Source organism: Suricata suricatta, chromosome 13 (assembly GCF_006229205.1).
Source record: "Suricata suricatta isolate VVHF042 chromosome 13, meerkat_22Aug2017_6uvM2_HiC, whole genome shotgun sequence".
Taxonomy (NCBI): Eukaryota; Metazoa; Chordata; class Mammalia; order Carnivora; family Herpestidae; genus Suricata; species Suricata suricatta.
In genome coordinates, this window is record NC_043712.1 from 25,961,022 (window position 1) to 25,976,921 (window position 15,900).

The 15,900-nt window shown below is 37.5% G+C and overlaps 1 protein-coding gene across 3 annotated transcripts in view; it reads right to left on the reverse strand.

The window, feature by feature from the left end:
* TMEM38B (transmembrane protein 38B) overlaps positions 1 to 15,523 on the reverse strand; it is a 58,630-nt gene extending 43,107 nt beyond the window's left edge. Inside the window, exons 1-2 of one of the 3 annotated variants that reach the window (XM_029921038.1) lie at positions 15,460 to 15,523; positions 2,966 to 3,119 (exon numbers count right to left, since the gene is read on the reverse strand). In XM_029921038.1, coding sequence (XP_029776898.1) covers positions 2,966 to 2,975 — 10 coding nt within the window. In that variant the 5' untranslated portion in view covers positions 2,976 to 3,119; positions 15,460 to 15,523. Of the gene's footprint in view, positions 1 to 2,965; positions 3,120 to 12,853; positions 12,929 to 13,022; positions 13,250 to 15,459 lie in introns of those variants that run through there. The other 2 variants (XM_029921039.1, XM_029921037.1) reach the window with 2 other exon arrangements.
* Positions 15,524 to 15,900: the final 377 nt, after the last annotated feature.

The following is a 15,900-nucleotide window of genomic DNA, read 5'->3' on the forward strand; positions in this document are numbered from 1 at the left end:
AAGAGACATGCCAAAGTACAAACTTCTAGTTAAAAAATGAATAAGTTCTAGGGATCTAATGTATACCACAGCGACTATAGTTAATACTATATTGCACACTGGAAATTTGCTAAGACAGACTAAATCACAACCCAAAAAAAAACCCAAACTTTTAAAAATATTGTGAGATGATGGATGTGCTAATTAACTTGACTGAGATAATCATTTAACAATTCATATGCATATCAAACCATCTAATTGTACACTTTTTTTTTTTATGTTTTATTTATTTTTGAGAGCAAGAAAGACAGAGCATGAGCGGGGAAGGGGCAGAGAGCGATGAAGACATAGATTCCAAAACAGGCTCCAGGCTCTGAGCTGTCAGCAAAGAGCTCAAAGCGGGGCTCAAAGTCACAGACGGTGAGATCATGATCTGAGGTGAAGGTGGATGCTTAACTGATTGAACCATCCAGGCACCCAAATTGTACACTTAAAATATATACAACTTTGTCAATTTTACCTTAACAAAGCTGGAAAAATTTAAATAAATGGGGCAAAGTGTAAGTGGTTGGTAAATCTGGGTAAAGTATATGAAAGTTCCCTGACCTATTCTGGCAAGTTTTCTGTAAGTATGAAATATCAAAGGGAAAAGTATAAACAAACAAACAAGCAAGCAAGCTCAGCCAGAGAAATAGAAGCAATTTAGAGAAATAAAAGTAGAAACCAATTAAATAGAAGCTAGAATAGGGAGATGGAAATGTGCAGTCAATAAAGTCAACCCACAAAGCTGCTCTTGGAAAAGACCAATAAAACAGACCATTGTTCAACAAGTCTGAGAAAGGGGGCAGAAGTAGGAATAAAAATAATGTATAACATTAGGAGGAAAAATAAGAAAATAGTTTGAATTTTTAATTATAAGAAAACAACATGCATTTAATCTAATAAATGTGAAAATGCAGTTGAAGTGGACAATATACATTAGCAAAATTCCCTAACTGAACATACAAATAACTATGGGAGAAACTACAGGGCAGTCAAAGATCTTAAGAAAGGTGTTAACCCAAATAAATTAATGGAAAACATTTACCAAATATTTTTGGATTACTCATTTTTATAGAATATAGCAAAGAAGAAAAACTTAAATCATTCTGTGAAACAACATAATTTGCACATCAAAAATTATAAAGAAAAAAAAGAAAGCATGAGAAAAAGGAGGAAGGGAAAGGGAGGAAGGAAAGGAAGAAGATACACTATAATTCTAATTTATGAGTATAATGCACAAATACATTAATAACAAATTGAAATAAGTAGTTTTTTCAAAGGATAATAAATCATGACCAAGTAGATTTTATCCAAAGAATTAAAGGAGCATTCAATATTTAGAAATTCATTAAAACCATTCATTGTAATAACAAATTCTTATGATCACCCCTTCAGACAAACAGTAAAAGACTTAAAAATTCAATATTCCAACCAAAGGAAAAAAAATCTAGCAATCTAAGAACAGAAAGAAAAGTACTTAACCTGAATAAAGCTACAAAGGAAAAGACTTTCTTGACTAAAATTTTAAACTTCTTCATAATAAAAGATTGGAATAAAGTGTTTTTCAACCTACACCAAGCAAATTTCAATAATCAAGAGAAAAAGATAACAAACCATAGAAATATGGTGACGTCACAAAGCAGGAAACATAAATGACTAATAAACATATCAAAAAAGATAATCTTCTTTCAACTCATCAGCAATCAATGAAAAACAAAAATTTTTTAAAAGTTGTATTTCACACATATCCAAATGGCAAAAAAAATATACAGCTTAATAAGTTGGCAAAGAGGGGCGCCCCTGTGTGGCTCAGTCAGTTAAGCAACTGAATCTTGATTTTGGCTCAGGTCATGATCTCACTGTGAGATTGAGCCCCACTTTGGGCACCATGCTGAGTGTAAAGCCTGCTTAAGATTTTCTCTCTCCCTCTCCCTTTGCTCCTTTCCCCCTTGTGCAAGCATGCTCTTGTGCATTCTTGTTCTCTCTGAAAAATATATTAATTAAAAAAAAATTAGTTGGCAAAAGTTTTAAGAAATTCAAATATTCCTGTAAAAGTATTAACAAAACCATAATTTGGCAGTATAAATTAATATTTTTAATTTAAAACTGATTCAAGTGCCCAAGGAATTTCATACAAGATTATTAAAGCAGTGTTGTTTATAATGTTGTGGGAAAAATGAAAAAAATCTAAATGGGCATCATTAAGGCATGCTACTGAGTAAAAACAAAGAATCATATACAATCATGCTGAACAATATTACAGCATAAAATCACTTATGAGCAAAATGCAAACGCTATACATTTCTATACTTACATGCACATACATGGAAAGCACAGAAAAGGGTCAAAGTGTTCATCTGTTATTACCTCTTAAGAAAGCCTGGGATTAGGAAGGATGGGCTTTAAATGGTCTTAAATTTATTTAATTATATTGATTGCATTATTTAATCATATTTGAATTATTTTAAATAAAATATTCATTTCCTAATTGTATAATTAAACAAGATTTTAACAAATTATGTCACATCTAATCTGAAGAACACAATGCCTCCATTTAAAAGAATGCAACAGCTTTACATGCACTTGTATGACAAAAAGAAAATCCTATGTATATAAACAATATGACAATAAGAAATTATTTACAGGAGGGAAACAGAAAACCATATAGTTCTATTAGTACATATACATGCAACTAATACATAAAATAATGTCTGCAAGAATATATAACCATACTATCCACTCTGCAAGAATATATAACCAAACTATCCACTGTTGTTATTTCTTATGAAAAGGCCCATTTATGCAAAAATAAACAACAGGAAAACTACGCAAATGTATGTGTGAGTTCAGTAAAGTAACAGCATCATACTTGTATTAACATGAAAATCATCCATATGTGCTCAGGAAAAATAAAAGGAGATAAAAGTCAATTAGTGAAACCCACCATTCCACATAACAAAACGTGCCCAGGAATGCACATGAGTTGGCAGATGTGCATTTTCTGTGGTGTACACATCCTGTCAAGTGAAGTGAAGTGATGCCAAGGTTTAATGATAAGCAACTGGTGATAAATTCAAGAAATGGTGACCTTTTCCAATCTGGAAGAAAAATCAGTTATGAGAAATGTACTAACAGGCAAGACATCAATCTTTGGTGTAGCAATTTCCTCTAAACCTAAGAATTTTCAAGAATTATTTTAATGCAATATCATGCTATCTTTAGAGCTAAACTCCCATGTAAGATGTGATAACACTATGTCTCTAATATGTATATATAATCTTCCTAAATATGTGTAACAGCACTAGTGCCCCAGAGAGTAGTGAGTGATTGTAGCATTGGTCAGTCAGCCTAATAAATGAGTATAATCTTATCGTTTGGTCAGTGGTTCCTCGCTTCCACAATGCATCATCTTCACACTGAAAAGCAATACAGACTGCTTAAGAGTATGGACTCTAGAGTTTAGTTGCTCAGGTATAAATCCTGGCACCAGCACTTAATCTTTGTGTGAACTCAACAAGTTAATCGTTTTCCCACATCCTGAAAAAATACACAAACACACACACACACATACACACACACACACACACATACACACACACACACACACATACACACACACACACGGAAGAGAAAAAGAAATAAAGTAACCTACATCACAGGGTTGCTGTAAGGATCCACAAACGATCAACGACACGACACGTGAGTACTTTTAAACTACTTAGAATTAAGGCCTGGCACATAGTAAGCATTAAATATTAGCTTATCACTATTATCACATAAGTAAATAAAAATAAAAGTCAAATTACCCTTTCCTACTTTTGCCATTCCATCATACTACTATACTAAGAGGCGACAGCTTCCAGACTTCTTTTTTTCCTATGCTTATTTACATATATACACCACTTTCCCCTTTACTCTTAACTTTCTCCCAACCCTACTGTGTGTGTGTGTGTGTGTGTGTGTGTGTGTGTGTGTGTGTGTGTGTCTGCGTCTCCATATTTCTCTCACAGGCATATCCTGTGTCACTTTGGGAACACATTCTAGAAATTGGAGTTCTAACTGTCTGAAAGCTATAACAAGCTCATCACAGCTTAGTCACTATGAAGATCACATTCCAAGGTAACTGATTACTTCTGATAAACATACAATTAAGGAATACTCACTGCTATCTGTCCTCTGTTTTCCTTAGTATTATTCTAATGGAGACTTAGCATTACCTTCACCCATCAGATATTCACCACTCACTGGCTTAGTCAAATTCAAATATATTCAGGTTTTCCTTTGACCACTGAAACAATCCGAATCAAATTTACACAAATGATTAGCTCATGTAATATTCATTTTTTATTAAGTCTGTCAAAATAACTTTCCTGTTTCCTCAACATTCACACTTTATTCTTTCGTCTTAAGATATATCACATTCTAGGGGCGCCTGGGGGGCTCGGTCGGTTAAGTGTTCGACGTCAGCTCAGGTCATGATCTTGCGGTTCATGAGTTCAAGATCCATGTCTGGCTCTGTGCTGACGGCTTGGAGCTTGGAACCTGCTTTGGATTCTGTGTCTCCGTCTCTCTCTGCCCCTTCCCTGCTCCCATTCTATCTCTCTCTCTCTCTCAAAATAAAAAAAATTAAAAAATTTTTTTTAAAAAGACATATTACGTTCTAGATTTTATTAGCTCCATTATAAAGTTCTTACCTCTTAAAATTCTAAGACACTTTAGCGTAGAGTAGGTATTCTATAAATGTTTATTGTATGACAGAAAAATATATATGAAATATTTCAAGAGTTCAAGTATTACAATTTTACTACCATTAATTTCCCTTTGTATTGTCACAAATCAAAGAGGCAGCTGAAATTGTATGCCAGTTTTGTGACCTCTTTGTTGGACCACTAAACCCTCTTGGCTTAAGTTTCAACCTTCATTAAATGAGAATAATACATAACTTATAAGGATTTAAAATAAGAAAATATAGATTAAAACATACACTTACTACCTAGTATACTGGCAGACACTTCGCTCTTATATCTGCTGAATGGACTGACCATTACCAGCAGAGAAAATAAGGAAAATGCAACCTTTGGCTGCTTCTATTCTCAGAGCCCAAGATATAATTTTGGGGGGTTCTTATTGCAAGCATGGAAAGAAAATAACACACCACAGCCCTTAAATTTTAAGTACTCATATCCTTAACAGACTTAAATCAGTGAAAGTAAGATTTCATTACAGCAAAAAAAAAAGGAAAAGAATAGAATTGAAGGGTCTCCCTCACATCAGTCTTTTTTGCCTAATTTTAAAAATTATGCCAATTAGAAAAATTTCTCTAATTCAAATACCCCTTTCTATAAGGCTCTCTTGTGTACACACACTATGGAAACACATTTTACAGAATGAGACTATCTTATAACAAATTTCTTTTTTTTTTTAATTTTTAAAAACGTTTTTATTTTTGAGAGAGAAACACGGAGCATGAGTGAGGGAGGAACAGAGAGAAAGCGGACACAGAATCTGAAGCAGACTCCACGTTCTGAGCTGTCACCACAGAGCCCAATGTGGGGCTCAAATCCATGAGCCATGAGATCTTGACCTGAGCCACCCAGGAGCCCCTCTTATGACAAATTTCTTTAGGTGTCACGTTCCTTTGTATATACCATTCCAGTACCAAAATTAGTTTATTGTAACGCTTAACTGTGAAAATACAGAAAGATAACCAGAAACAGCTTGTATATCTTTAGAAGATATAAATAATATTCAATAGGAGAAAAATAATTAATGGAATATTTTTAATTTCTTCTGTTTTAAAACAAAAATGTATTATTTTAGCTAAGAGACAAGTTATGTTAACTAGGATATGTTATTTTTAACATGCTGACTTTTTTTTAATGTTTTTTATTTATTTTTGAGAGACAGCGTGAGCAGGGGAGGGTCAGAGAGAGAGAGAGATACAGAATCTGAAGCAGGCTCCAGGCTCTGAGCTAGCTGTCAGCACAGAGCCCGATATGGGGCTCGAACCTTGAGATCATGACCTGAGCCGAAGCCGGACGCTTAACCGACTAAGCCACCCAGGTGTCCCAACATGCTGACATTTAAAGGACAAAACATTCTCTGTCCTACCTTAAGATATTTGTGATATGGTATCAATAGAATTATTCTCCCCTAAACTTAGCAAAATCTGTCACATTGAGACCTGCCTCTAATTCAAAGTATATGAATTTTGATACACTCAATCATTTGTGGGCTTTAAAAAGCAAAATATTTTTCATTATGAAATGAAAGCTAGAAAATAGGGGCACATGGGTGGCTCAGTCGGTTGAACGTCCAACTTCGGCTCAGGTCATGATCTTGTGGTCTGTGAGTTCAAGCCACGTGTTGGGCTCTGTACTGACAGCTTGGAGCCTGGAGCCTACTTCTGATTCTGTATCTCCCTCTCTCTCTGCCCCTTCCCTGCTCACTCTCTATCAAAAATAAACAAACATTAAAAAAAAAAAAAGCTAGAAAATAAAGTCGTGTTCTACTTCCAGTTTTGGGTCAAGTCTGAATCACAGTGGGCCAAGTAAGTCCGTAGACACACCTTATGATTCTTCAATGTGTAACTAGAACAGACAGAGCTGGCAACTGACACAATCCCCATTTTGATTCTCTGATCCAGGGGTAAGAATCATTATGGTAGAAACATTCAAGTAGAAGCCCCTTGAGTTTCTTTCCCTCATCAAGGTATTTTTAAAAAGCAATACCACAGAGGGCACCTGGGTGGCTCAGTCGGTCAGTTAAGAGTCCTAACTCTTGGTTTCCACTCAGGTCATGAACTTCAAGCCCCATGCTGGGCTCTCCACAGTCAGTGGGATTCTCTCTCAATCTCTGTCTCTCTCTCTCTGCCCATCCCCTGCTTGTGCTCTCTCTTTCTATCTCTCAAAATAAATAAACTTGAAAAAAAAAAAAGCAATACCACAAACATGGTTGCCATAATCAAAAACCTCAAAGATGAAAAGTGGTGACAGCTATCACATCCCATTTAACTTGTCTATTTGGTTAATACATAAGCAGATGGGTCTTGGAGAATGTGGATTATCATAAATGTAGACAGGTAGTAACTCCAGTTGCAGCTGGTATTCAAGATGCAGTATTTTTACTGGAACAAATCAACATAACCCCTATAACCTGGTAAGCAAATCTTTTTTCTCCATATTAATTTGCAAAGAATCCCAGAAACACTTTGCTTTTATCTGGCTAGGTAAACAGCAGACTATCACAGTCTTGCCTTAGGTCTATGTCAACTCTCCTGCTCTCCAACAAAGTCCACAGTGATTTTGATCATATTGAGCATCCACACACCACCACACTGGCCCACTATACTGATGACATTATACTGACTGGATCTATGGGCAGGAAGTAGCCAATAGTTTAAATATCTTAACATAACATATGCAAACCAGAAAGTAGGAAGTTAAACTCCATTGACAGGATTCTGTACCAGTCAGAATCCAGTTAGGAAAGGGAAAATACACAGTCACCTTAACAGAATTTACTATAAAAACATAATTATAAAATTGTTAACTAGACTGTTGAAAATGTAAAAAGTAAATACTATGGTATTACAGAGGTATCAACTAGAAAAAGTAGTTTACAACTGCTGGGGAAACAAAGGATTAAACTTATTAAAACGTAGAAGCTTGAACAAAGATCTCTTCAGAACCAAAACTGAGACTCCTAAGAAGGGAACACTGCTCATCTGGTGTTCAAGTCCAACCCACTCATTGTACAGATAAAATACTGGGTTTTAAGTTCTTATCCAAGCTACTGATAGAGTTTACTACTGGTCTCCTGATTTTATGAGCTCTTTCTACCACGCCACACTTCTGACCAATAATTTATGTCAGGTCAATCAGATATTCATTTAAAATATATTAAAGATATTTAAGACTCTCTAACAGAAGTAAATTATGAACTGTCATTTCTAAGACATGCTTTTCCCATCCCACACTGGACAGAACATACTCTAGCTTTTTAAAGCATAACATAACAAAAAGGGTTTTCGAGGTATCATGAACGTTCTATTTTTATCTGGATGTTGATTAAGTAGATGTGTTCATTTTGAAAATTCACTGAGCTGTACATTTATGATTTTTCTACTTTTATGTATGTTTTTTATGTATGAATTCATAAAGATAGCAAAACAATGTTGCCACCTTTACAGAATCCTGAGAACTAACAAATTCTTAACAGATGAATACTTTCATTTCCCACAAATTAGAAGGAAGAACAATAATAAGCTTTATTCCTGGATTTAATTCCTGAAAGCAAAGGAAAAACTCATTGGTGATAAGGAAATGACAGAAATCATGTGAGAAAATAACCATGTCAAATGAAAGCTTATTAAGAAATTGCTAAATATTGAGAAACCAGAAACATTAAAGGGACCTGCAAAAAGAGAGCACAGAATATTTGAGAACTTTGGAATTAGCTGAAGATCTAGCTCCATAATTTATTAACCTATGTGATTTAAATAAGGTTATTTTACTCCTGTAAGTCCATTCCTCATCTGTAAAATGAGTTCAATAATATCTACATTAAAGGGATGTGTGAGGATTACCATTAAGATACTAAAATGTTTTTGCATGTATCTGAAATGAATATTATAACTGTATAGGAAGGTAGTGCAACCTTATGTAATACTATCAAAAAGAAGAAGAAGAAAAAGATGACGACGATGACGATGATGATGACAATGACAATAGCACAGCGGAATTCCTTTAGGGCAACAAAAGCATCTTTCACCTTGGTATCCTCAACATCAAAAATACTGCCTGATATGCAGTGGAGTTTCAATGAATTTTCAATGAATGGAATATTCAGCTTAACTCCCTGTGATTTGATAGAGATTAGCAAAATAGCAGTAGGAGAATTAAGAGTAAAATAATAGATTTTTGTGTGTAAAAATCAAGTACAAATAACTGTAGATTAAATTTTCATGAAGTCTTCCAGAAAACAGTTAACTGGATATGAATATATGATTGAAGAAATGTGTTCATTTTAACGAAGATTTAATTAAGAGACCGAGAAGGCAGATTAAAAATGTAAGAGAAGAAGGGCACCTGGGTGGCTCAGTCAGTTGAGTGTCCAGCTGCAGCTCAGGTCATGATCTCACAGCTTGTGAGTTCAAGTCCCGCCTCGCGGTCTGTGATGACAGCTCAAAGCCTGAAGCCTGCTTTGTATTCTGGTGCTCCCATTCTCTCTGCCTCTCCCCTACTTGTTCTCTCTCTCTCTCTCTCTCAAAAATACATAAACATTAACAAAAAGAATTTTTAATGTAAGATAACAGAGATAAAATAAATGGTTTCTAAGAACCCTCAGAGCACCATTTTCAAACTTCCTAATAAGATACCTAGGAAAATGGAAAACAAAAACTTACAATTATAATCAGATGCTAGGACTTAAGAACTAAAAATTAGTTGACAAAAGGAAGTAAATTAAGAAATTTTTAAAAAATCCAATTTACTAAATACCCTGATGTCTTTGCTTGAAGCACAAGTCACGTGGGAAAGAAAGGAGGGAAAAACCATCATCCTTCCTTGGATTTGAAGGCCTACAACTTGAACCAAACAAGAAATTCCCTTTACACTCTTGTCTCCACTAACATTTTGAAAGATCTAGGTAGAGACACAGAATATATAAGTGGTAGGAAAGTGAGGAGTGAGGTATTAGCAGTGGTAGAGGACATTCCAAAAAGTCAAGAGTCTGAAGGAGTAACATGCTTGAGAATAAAGATAAGAAGAATCCTGGTACTAACAGGTGAACTGCAGTTTTATTATACCACAAGTCTGACTTCTAGAGTATTAGCCAACAAGGGATAAAAAAAAAGTTGCCAATTAAGGAAAAATTTATATGAAGTACTGGCAAATCAAAATCATTAAAAAATGAATTAAAATAATACCTCAAACAAGTAGAGTTTATTCCAAGAATGTAAGGATGATTCTTCATTTTTTAGAGTTTTATTTTTGTTTATTTTTAGTAATCTTTACATCCAAACGGGACTTGAACTCACAACTTCTGTTGCACACTCTTCTGACTCAATCAACCAGGCACCCTAATCCATCATTTTAAAAATTGTATTACAGGGGTGACTGGGTGGCTCAGTTGCTTAAGAATCTGACTATGGCTCAGGTCATGATCTCACTGTCCGTGGGTTTGGCCCCGCCTTAGGCTCTGTGCTGACAGCTCAGAGCCTGGAGCCTGCTGGAGATTCTGTGTCTCCCTCTCAGTCTGCCCTTCCCCTGCTCACTCCCTGTCTCTCTCTTTCTCAAAAGAAAATAAAGATATAAAAAAATTTTTTAATGTATTACAATTCAAATCATAAAAACAATATGATCAACTCAATAAGAAGTGGAAATACAAGTCTATGGCCATACCACCCTTACGTGCCCAATCTCTCTGATCTCGGAAGCTAAGCAGAGTAGGGCCTGGTTAGTCTTTGGATGGGAGAAGTGGAAATACAAACTACCAATAAACTTAAGAAGCACATACTCTGTAACCATGACAGATGCAAATTAAAACTATTTTTCTGATCATTAGAATGACAAGATATTTAAAAAATGGTAATAATGAATGACGCAGAAGATGTAAGTAGTCTAACACACTTCTGGTAAAAGCTTAAATAGGTGCACTCCTTTGTATGAATTCTATTTTTACCTGTTTACAAGTATTGGTGGTGGAATGCAAAATATTTTTGGCATGCCTGGGTGGTTCAGTCAGTTCAACATCCCAACTCTTGATTTCAGCTCAGGTCATAATCTTATGTTCATGAGTTCAAGCCCAGTGTTGGGCTCTGTGCTGACAGTGCAGAGCCTATTTGGGATTCTCTCTCTCCCCACCTCGCTCTCACTCTGCCCCTCTCCCACTCATTCTGTCTCTCTCAAAAATAAAAATAAACTTGGAGCAGATGAATGGCTAAGGAAGAGCTGACTAAAAACAGACAAGAAGGAATCTGGGGTGGGTGCTGAAACTGTATCCTGACAGTGGTAGTTACATGTCTGCTTATCCAAAATCATAGTCAAATTTTATATGTAAAATGATAAGTATAATATATGTAACTTAAATCTTTAAAAAGTCTAACTTGAAGGGCGCCTAAGTGGCTCAGTTGGTTAAGTGGCTGATTTTGGCTCAGGTCATGATCTCATAGTTTGTGGATTCAGGCCCTGTGTTGGGCTCTGTGCTGACACTTCGGAGCCTGGAGCCTGCTTCAGATTCTGTGTGTGTGGGTCTCTCTCTGCTCCTCCCCTACTCATAGTTGTCTCTCTCAAAAATAAATAAACATTAAAAAAAATTTTAATGGAGTGGCTGCGTGGGTCAGTCAGTTACGCATCAGACTTCAGCTCAGGTCATCTCACGCTTTGTGAGTTCGAGCCCCATGTCAGGCTCTGTGCTGACAGTAGGGCCAGGAGCCTGCTTCAGATTCTGTGTGTGTCTCTCTCTGCCCCTCCCCCATTCTCTATCTTTCTCTCAAAAATAAACAAACATTAAAAAAATTTTTTTAAGTCAGACTTGAAATAACTTCTTGAAGACCCCAAGGAGCTTTTATTTATGTGAGTTACAGGTAAATATTTAGCATATTAGAAGTTTATTGAGAAAATTCTATAGTACTTATTGTACTCACTTTAAAAATAATAAATGTACTACATGTTAATTATGTACTCTTTATGAAAATAACTTTTCTAAAGCAAAAAACATTTAGTGAGAAAAGTCACACTGTTTTCATATGTTAGAAAATCCCTTTAATGTCTGGCTTCAAACAGAAAACAGTTGGAGTCTCATATCTGCTTCTTTGATCTGGAAGTGTGAGGAACTCCAGGGCTCCTGGACCACACTTTGAGAACGTAATTCAGCCTATCGGAGAAAATTTCAAATGCTGAACACAGCACAATAATATACTTCTTTTCCAATCAAGGAAACCATTTCTTATACAGACTATCTGTCCTGATTTAAACCAATATTCATTCACCTTATCCAGGTCAAAACCTCTACCAAACAATGATTTTGACTGAGCTGCAAACATCAGTATAAATGAGAAATATTTCTGAGACCAAACAGTTTTAAAAAACACACATCCCCAACAGGAGTCCACAGAAGGTACAGCATCGCCTCAAGCCCTCACTCATTAACTCTACAGGACCAGTCAGCAAGAGCAGGGAGAAAAGGAGAAAAAGAAGATAAACACCTGACCACACACACACACACACAAAAGAGACCCATAAAACGAAAAGGCCGGTAGAATAACCGCAAAGGAAAGCCATGTAGGCGAAACATATCCTGAATGTAAAATACAAGAAAGACAAATTACTGCTCCTTGATCATATACTTCAAAAAAGACTCAAAATGCTGTTTTAAGACTATACCCCCAGGCTACAGATAGTGAAAACTATGCCAAATGACCCCTGGGCGATGTCAGTCACACGACGGAAAATGGGAATCCACTCTCTTCCAACAACCACTCCGTCCAGCAAGGCGGCAGAGCGCTGCGGGGCGGGGTATGAATACCCGCGTCCTGCCGGCGGCTCTTTAGGGGCCGATACAACTTTCACGACTGCAGAACAGTCCGTAACTACTCACTATCCCAAGCGACCGAGTCCGACAAGCTGCTTCCGGGAGCTCAGTCCCCGGGTGACTTTTAAATGCCGTTCTTCCCAAGGAGGTGGCGGCACCGCCGGGGGACCGCGCACGTCCTGGACGGGCGCCAGGAGTACCCGGGCTCCCAAATGCGGCAGCGGCTCCCCAGTCACCTGCCCCTGACGCGGCGTTGCGGACCCTACCTCGCGCCTCCTTTCACGAGTACCGGGCTCACCTCCCTTTCCGGCCTCAGTTTCCCCATCTGCGCTCGAGGGGTCGGGCCCCCCCGTCCAGCTCGAGCCTAGGACTCTGAGACAGCTGCAGCTCGACCGTTCAGCCGACTCAGGCCGTCCTCTTCGTGAGAGGTACCCTGAGGGGGCCGGTCTGCGGCTCCCCGCACTCACCCGGCTGACGCTTCAGCGCCATCACAGACACCAGGTAGTGGGCGATGTCAAAAAAGGGGAACATAGACGTGCGAGAAAAGGCAAGGGTCAGGTCATCCCACGGAGAGTCCATGACGACGACGGACCCCAGGGGCCGAAGCAAACCCAGCGACGGGTTCCTGCCGGGCGCGACGGGGGGTGGGGGGAGGCGGCCACCGCAGGCGCGCGCCCTCCCGCGCGACCAGGAGGATCCCTGCGCGTGCGCTCTGGGACCCGGCGCCGGCGCGCTTTGGGGCGGGGCCGCGTGTCCCGGGAGCCGGAGGGCGGGGCGAGCAGATTCCCGGCTGTTCCTGCAGGGCCCGGCCAGGTTCTCCAAGTAAGGAAGGGTCCGGCTATTTTGGGCTGGGAGCTGGGCTGGAAACTGTGCAAGAGACTAACTAGATAAATATAACATACATAATGAATTTTAAAAATACGTGACTTATGTTAACATTTAGCACATTATCTTAAATTAAAAACGTAAAGAACTATTTAAAATTTTTCTGTTAAAATTTCTAATATGCTAAGTATTGATAAATGTAACCCATGTAAAGTCTTGAGGACTCTTGGGTGCTAAGAAATTTTTTTAAGTTCGCTTTTTTAAGGGTTTAATTTACATACATTTTATTCACCCTTTTTAATTCGAAGTTCTCTGATATTTGATAAATATATGAAGTCAGAATCCATTCAGAATCGGATTAATTTCTCTTATTGATATTCACCTAACATTTATCAAGCAACCATAACGTACAAGTCACAACGTGATTTATTGGAGATACAAAAAAGAATACAATAATATCCTGCCTTCAGTAAGCTGTGTTTCCTCGAGAGATTTAAAAAAAATTTTTTTTAAGGATTCATGTAATTTGTACAAAGCTCGTAGTGAGAAGTATAGGTGCCACACTAGGGCAGTTCCGAGAAGAGAACGACTATTTGAGGAAAGTAATAAAGGTGTACTGGCCTTTAAAAGCTAGGTGAGAGATGGGCAGAGGTATTTTGGCGAGACTACAAAGTGAGGACCGCATGCCCTAAACTAGGCGGTTTGGCTTCAGTCTTTTTTTTTTTTTTAATTTTTTATGTTATTTATTTAGTTTTTTGAGAGACAGACAGAGACAGCATGATCAGGGGAGGGTCAGAGAGAGAGGGAGATACAGAATCGGAAGCAGGCTCCAGGCTCTGAGCTAGCTGTCAGCACAGAGCCTGACGCGGGGCTCGAACCCTGGAACGTGAGATCATGACCTGAGCCGAAGCCGGAGCTTAACCGACTGAGCCACCCAGGCGCCCCTGGCTTCAGTCTTAAGATCTACACCACATTATGCTCCGACAAATCAGAGCCAGAACAGTCTCTTCGTTGTTACACTAAACTGGGTTTTTCCCTTTTTATGGAGGTGATGGAGGTGCAATCAGCCAACAAGTCTAGGAATAGATTGGTGAGAAAAGACTAGGGACAGGCAACACCAAAGGTAGTTTGGTCCAAGTAAAAGGTAGTAGAGGCTGAGGACGGGAGGAGAAAGGAACTCGATGGGGAAAGATGCAATCGAAGCAGAATAATCTGGATGTCAACTCAACCTGTCAAAGAAGGATATGTGGAGTGGGTGAGTAGGAGGGTTATATATATATTCACAGAAATAGGAAATAAGAAGGAGGAGCAGGTTTGGGTAAGAAAAACACTAGTTTAGTTTGGCACATATTTTATGTGATAGTGTCAACAGATCCTGCTGGCACCAGAAAATTGGAAATAATGAACTGCTAGATAGGTTAGAGCCTATGGAAGTGTGCACTACCAAGGGAGACTAATACTGATTTTTTTAAATATGAATATTTATCTGTTCATTTTCATTCATTTAACAAATTTTGGGGGGTATCTGCTATGTACCAAGCATTTTGCTGGCTATTAGAGGCCCCTTCCTAAATACTAAGTGTTCAAAAGGCAGGAAAACTATAGTAAATCTCTACATTTCATTACTTAACAAGAATAGGCTTGTTAAAATGCTTTGCATATGTAGTTTTCTAGGTAAGTACTTTCCATAGAGAACCTGTTTATAGATCTCTAGCAAAACTAAAGAAAAAGAAGCAATACCTGTGATTATTTATACTTTCATGTTTCAGTTGATTCTTCCCATGCTTTTTATACATTCCTTTATATTTGGAATTATAATGTTAGGAATTTAGGGGAAGAACCTGGATATTATTTCCCAAAAGTTTTTACATTTCAACAGTCTTAAATTTCACAAAATATGTGTTTTGTTTGTGGGCCTTAAAAAATAGTGCATATGAAGTAATCTTTATAACATCTCTAATGATCATGTATGCCACTATCATTCTGAGGCATAATTAAATCAATTGTTAATACCAATAGAACCACATAAAAAGCACCAGAGATTTTTCTAGAAGAAGATAAATCAAACATTTTACTTACCCTAAACAGACAAATTCCAGTGGAAAGAAAGAAATCATCCCAGGCTCTGCCAGGAATCTGAAACTTGTTTCCTTTCAAAACTGTAAGAATAAACTGGATCTCCATCTGCCTAGAGTATAAAGAAAAAAATTTTTTTTAATCTAAGGGAAATGAAATTATAATCTTACAAAAAGACAAGTTCTATCCAATTTTTAAATATTCTTACTGTATTTGCTTCTGCTCAGTGCTTCAGTTATTTAGTCTAACGACTAAATAAATGACTAATGAATAGAAGAAAATGGGCAATGAAAGGAGAAAGGGCTCTGAATTGGTAACAGGGAAAGGCAAGATTGGGGGAAATTATGTGTGAAAATTAAAACTTTTCCTGATTTTTGGAAGTAGTTTGCAGTTATATAATCATTGCAGATAAAATGAATCTGTTATAGTGTTGCTTATCTGTTA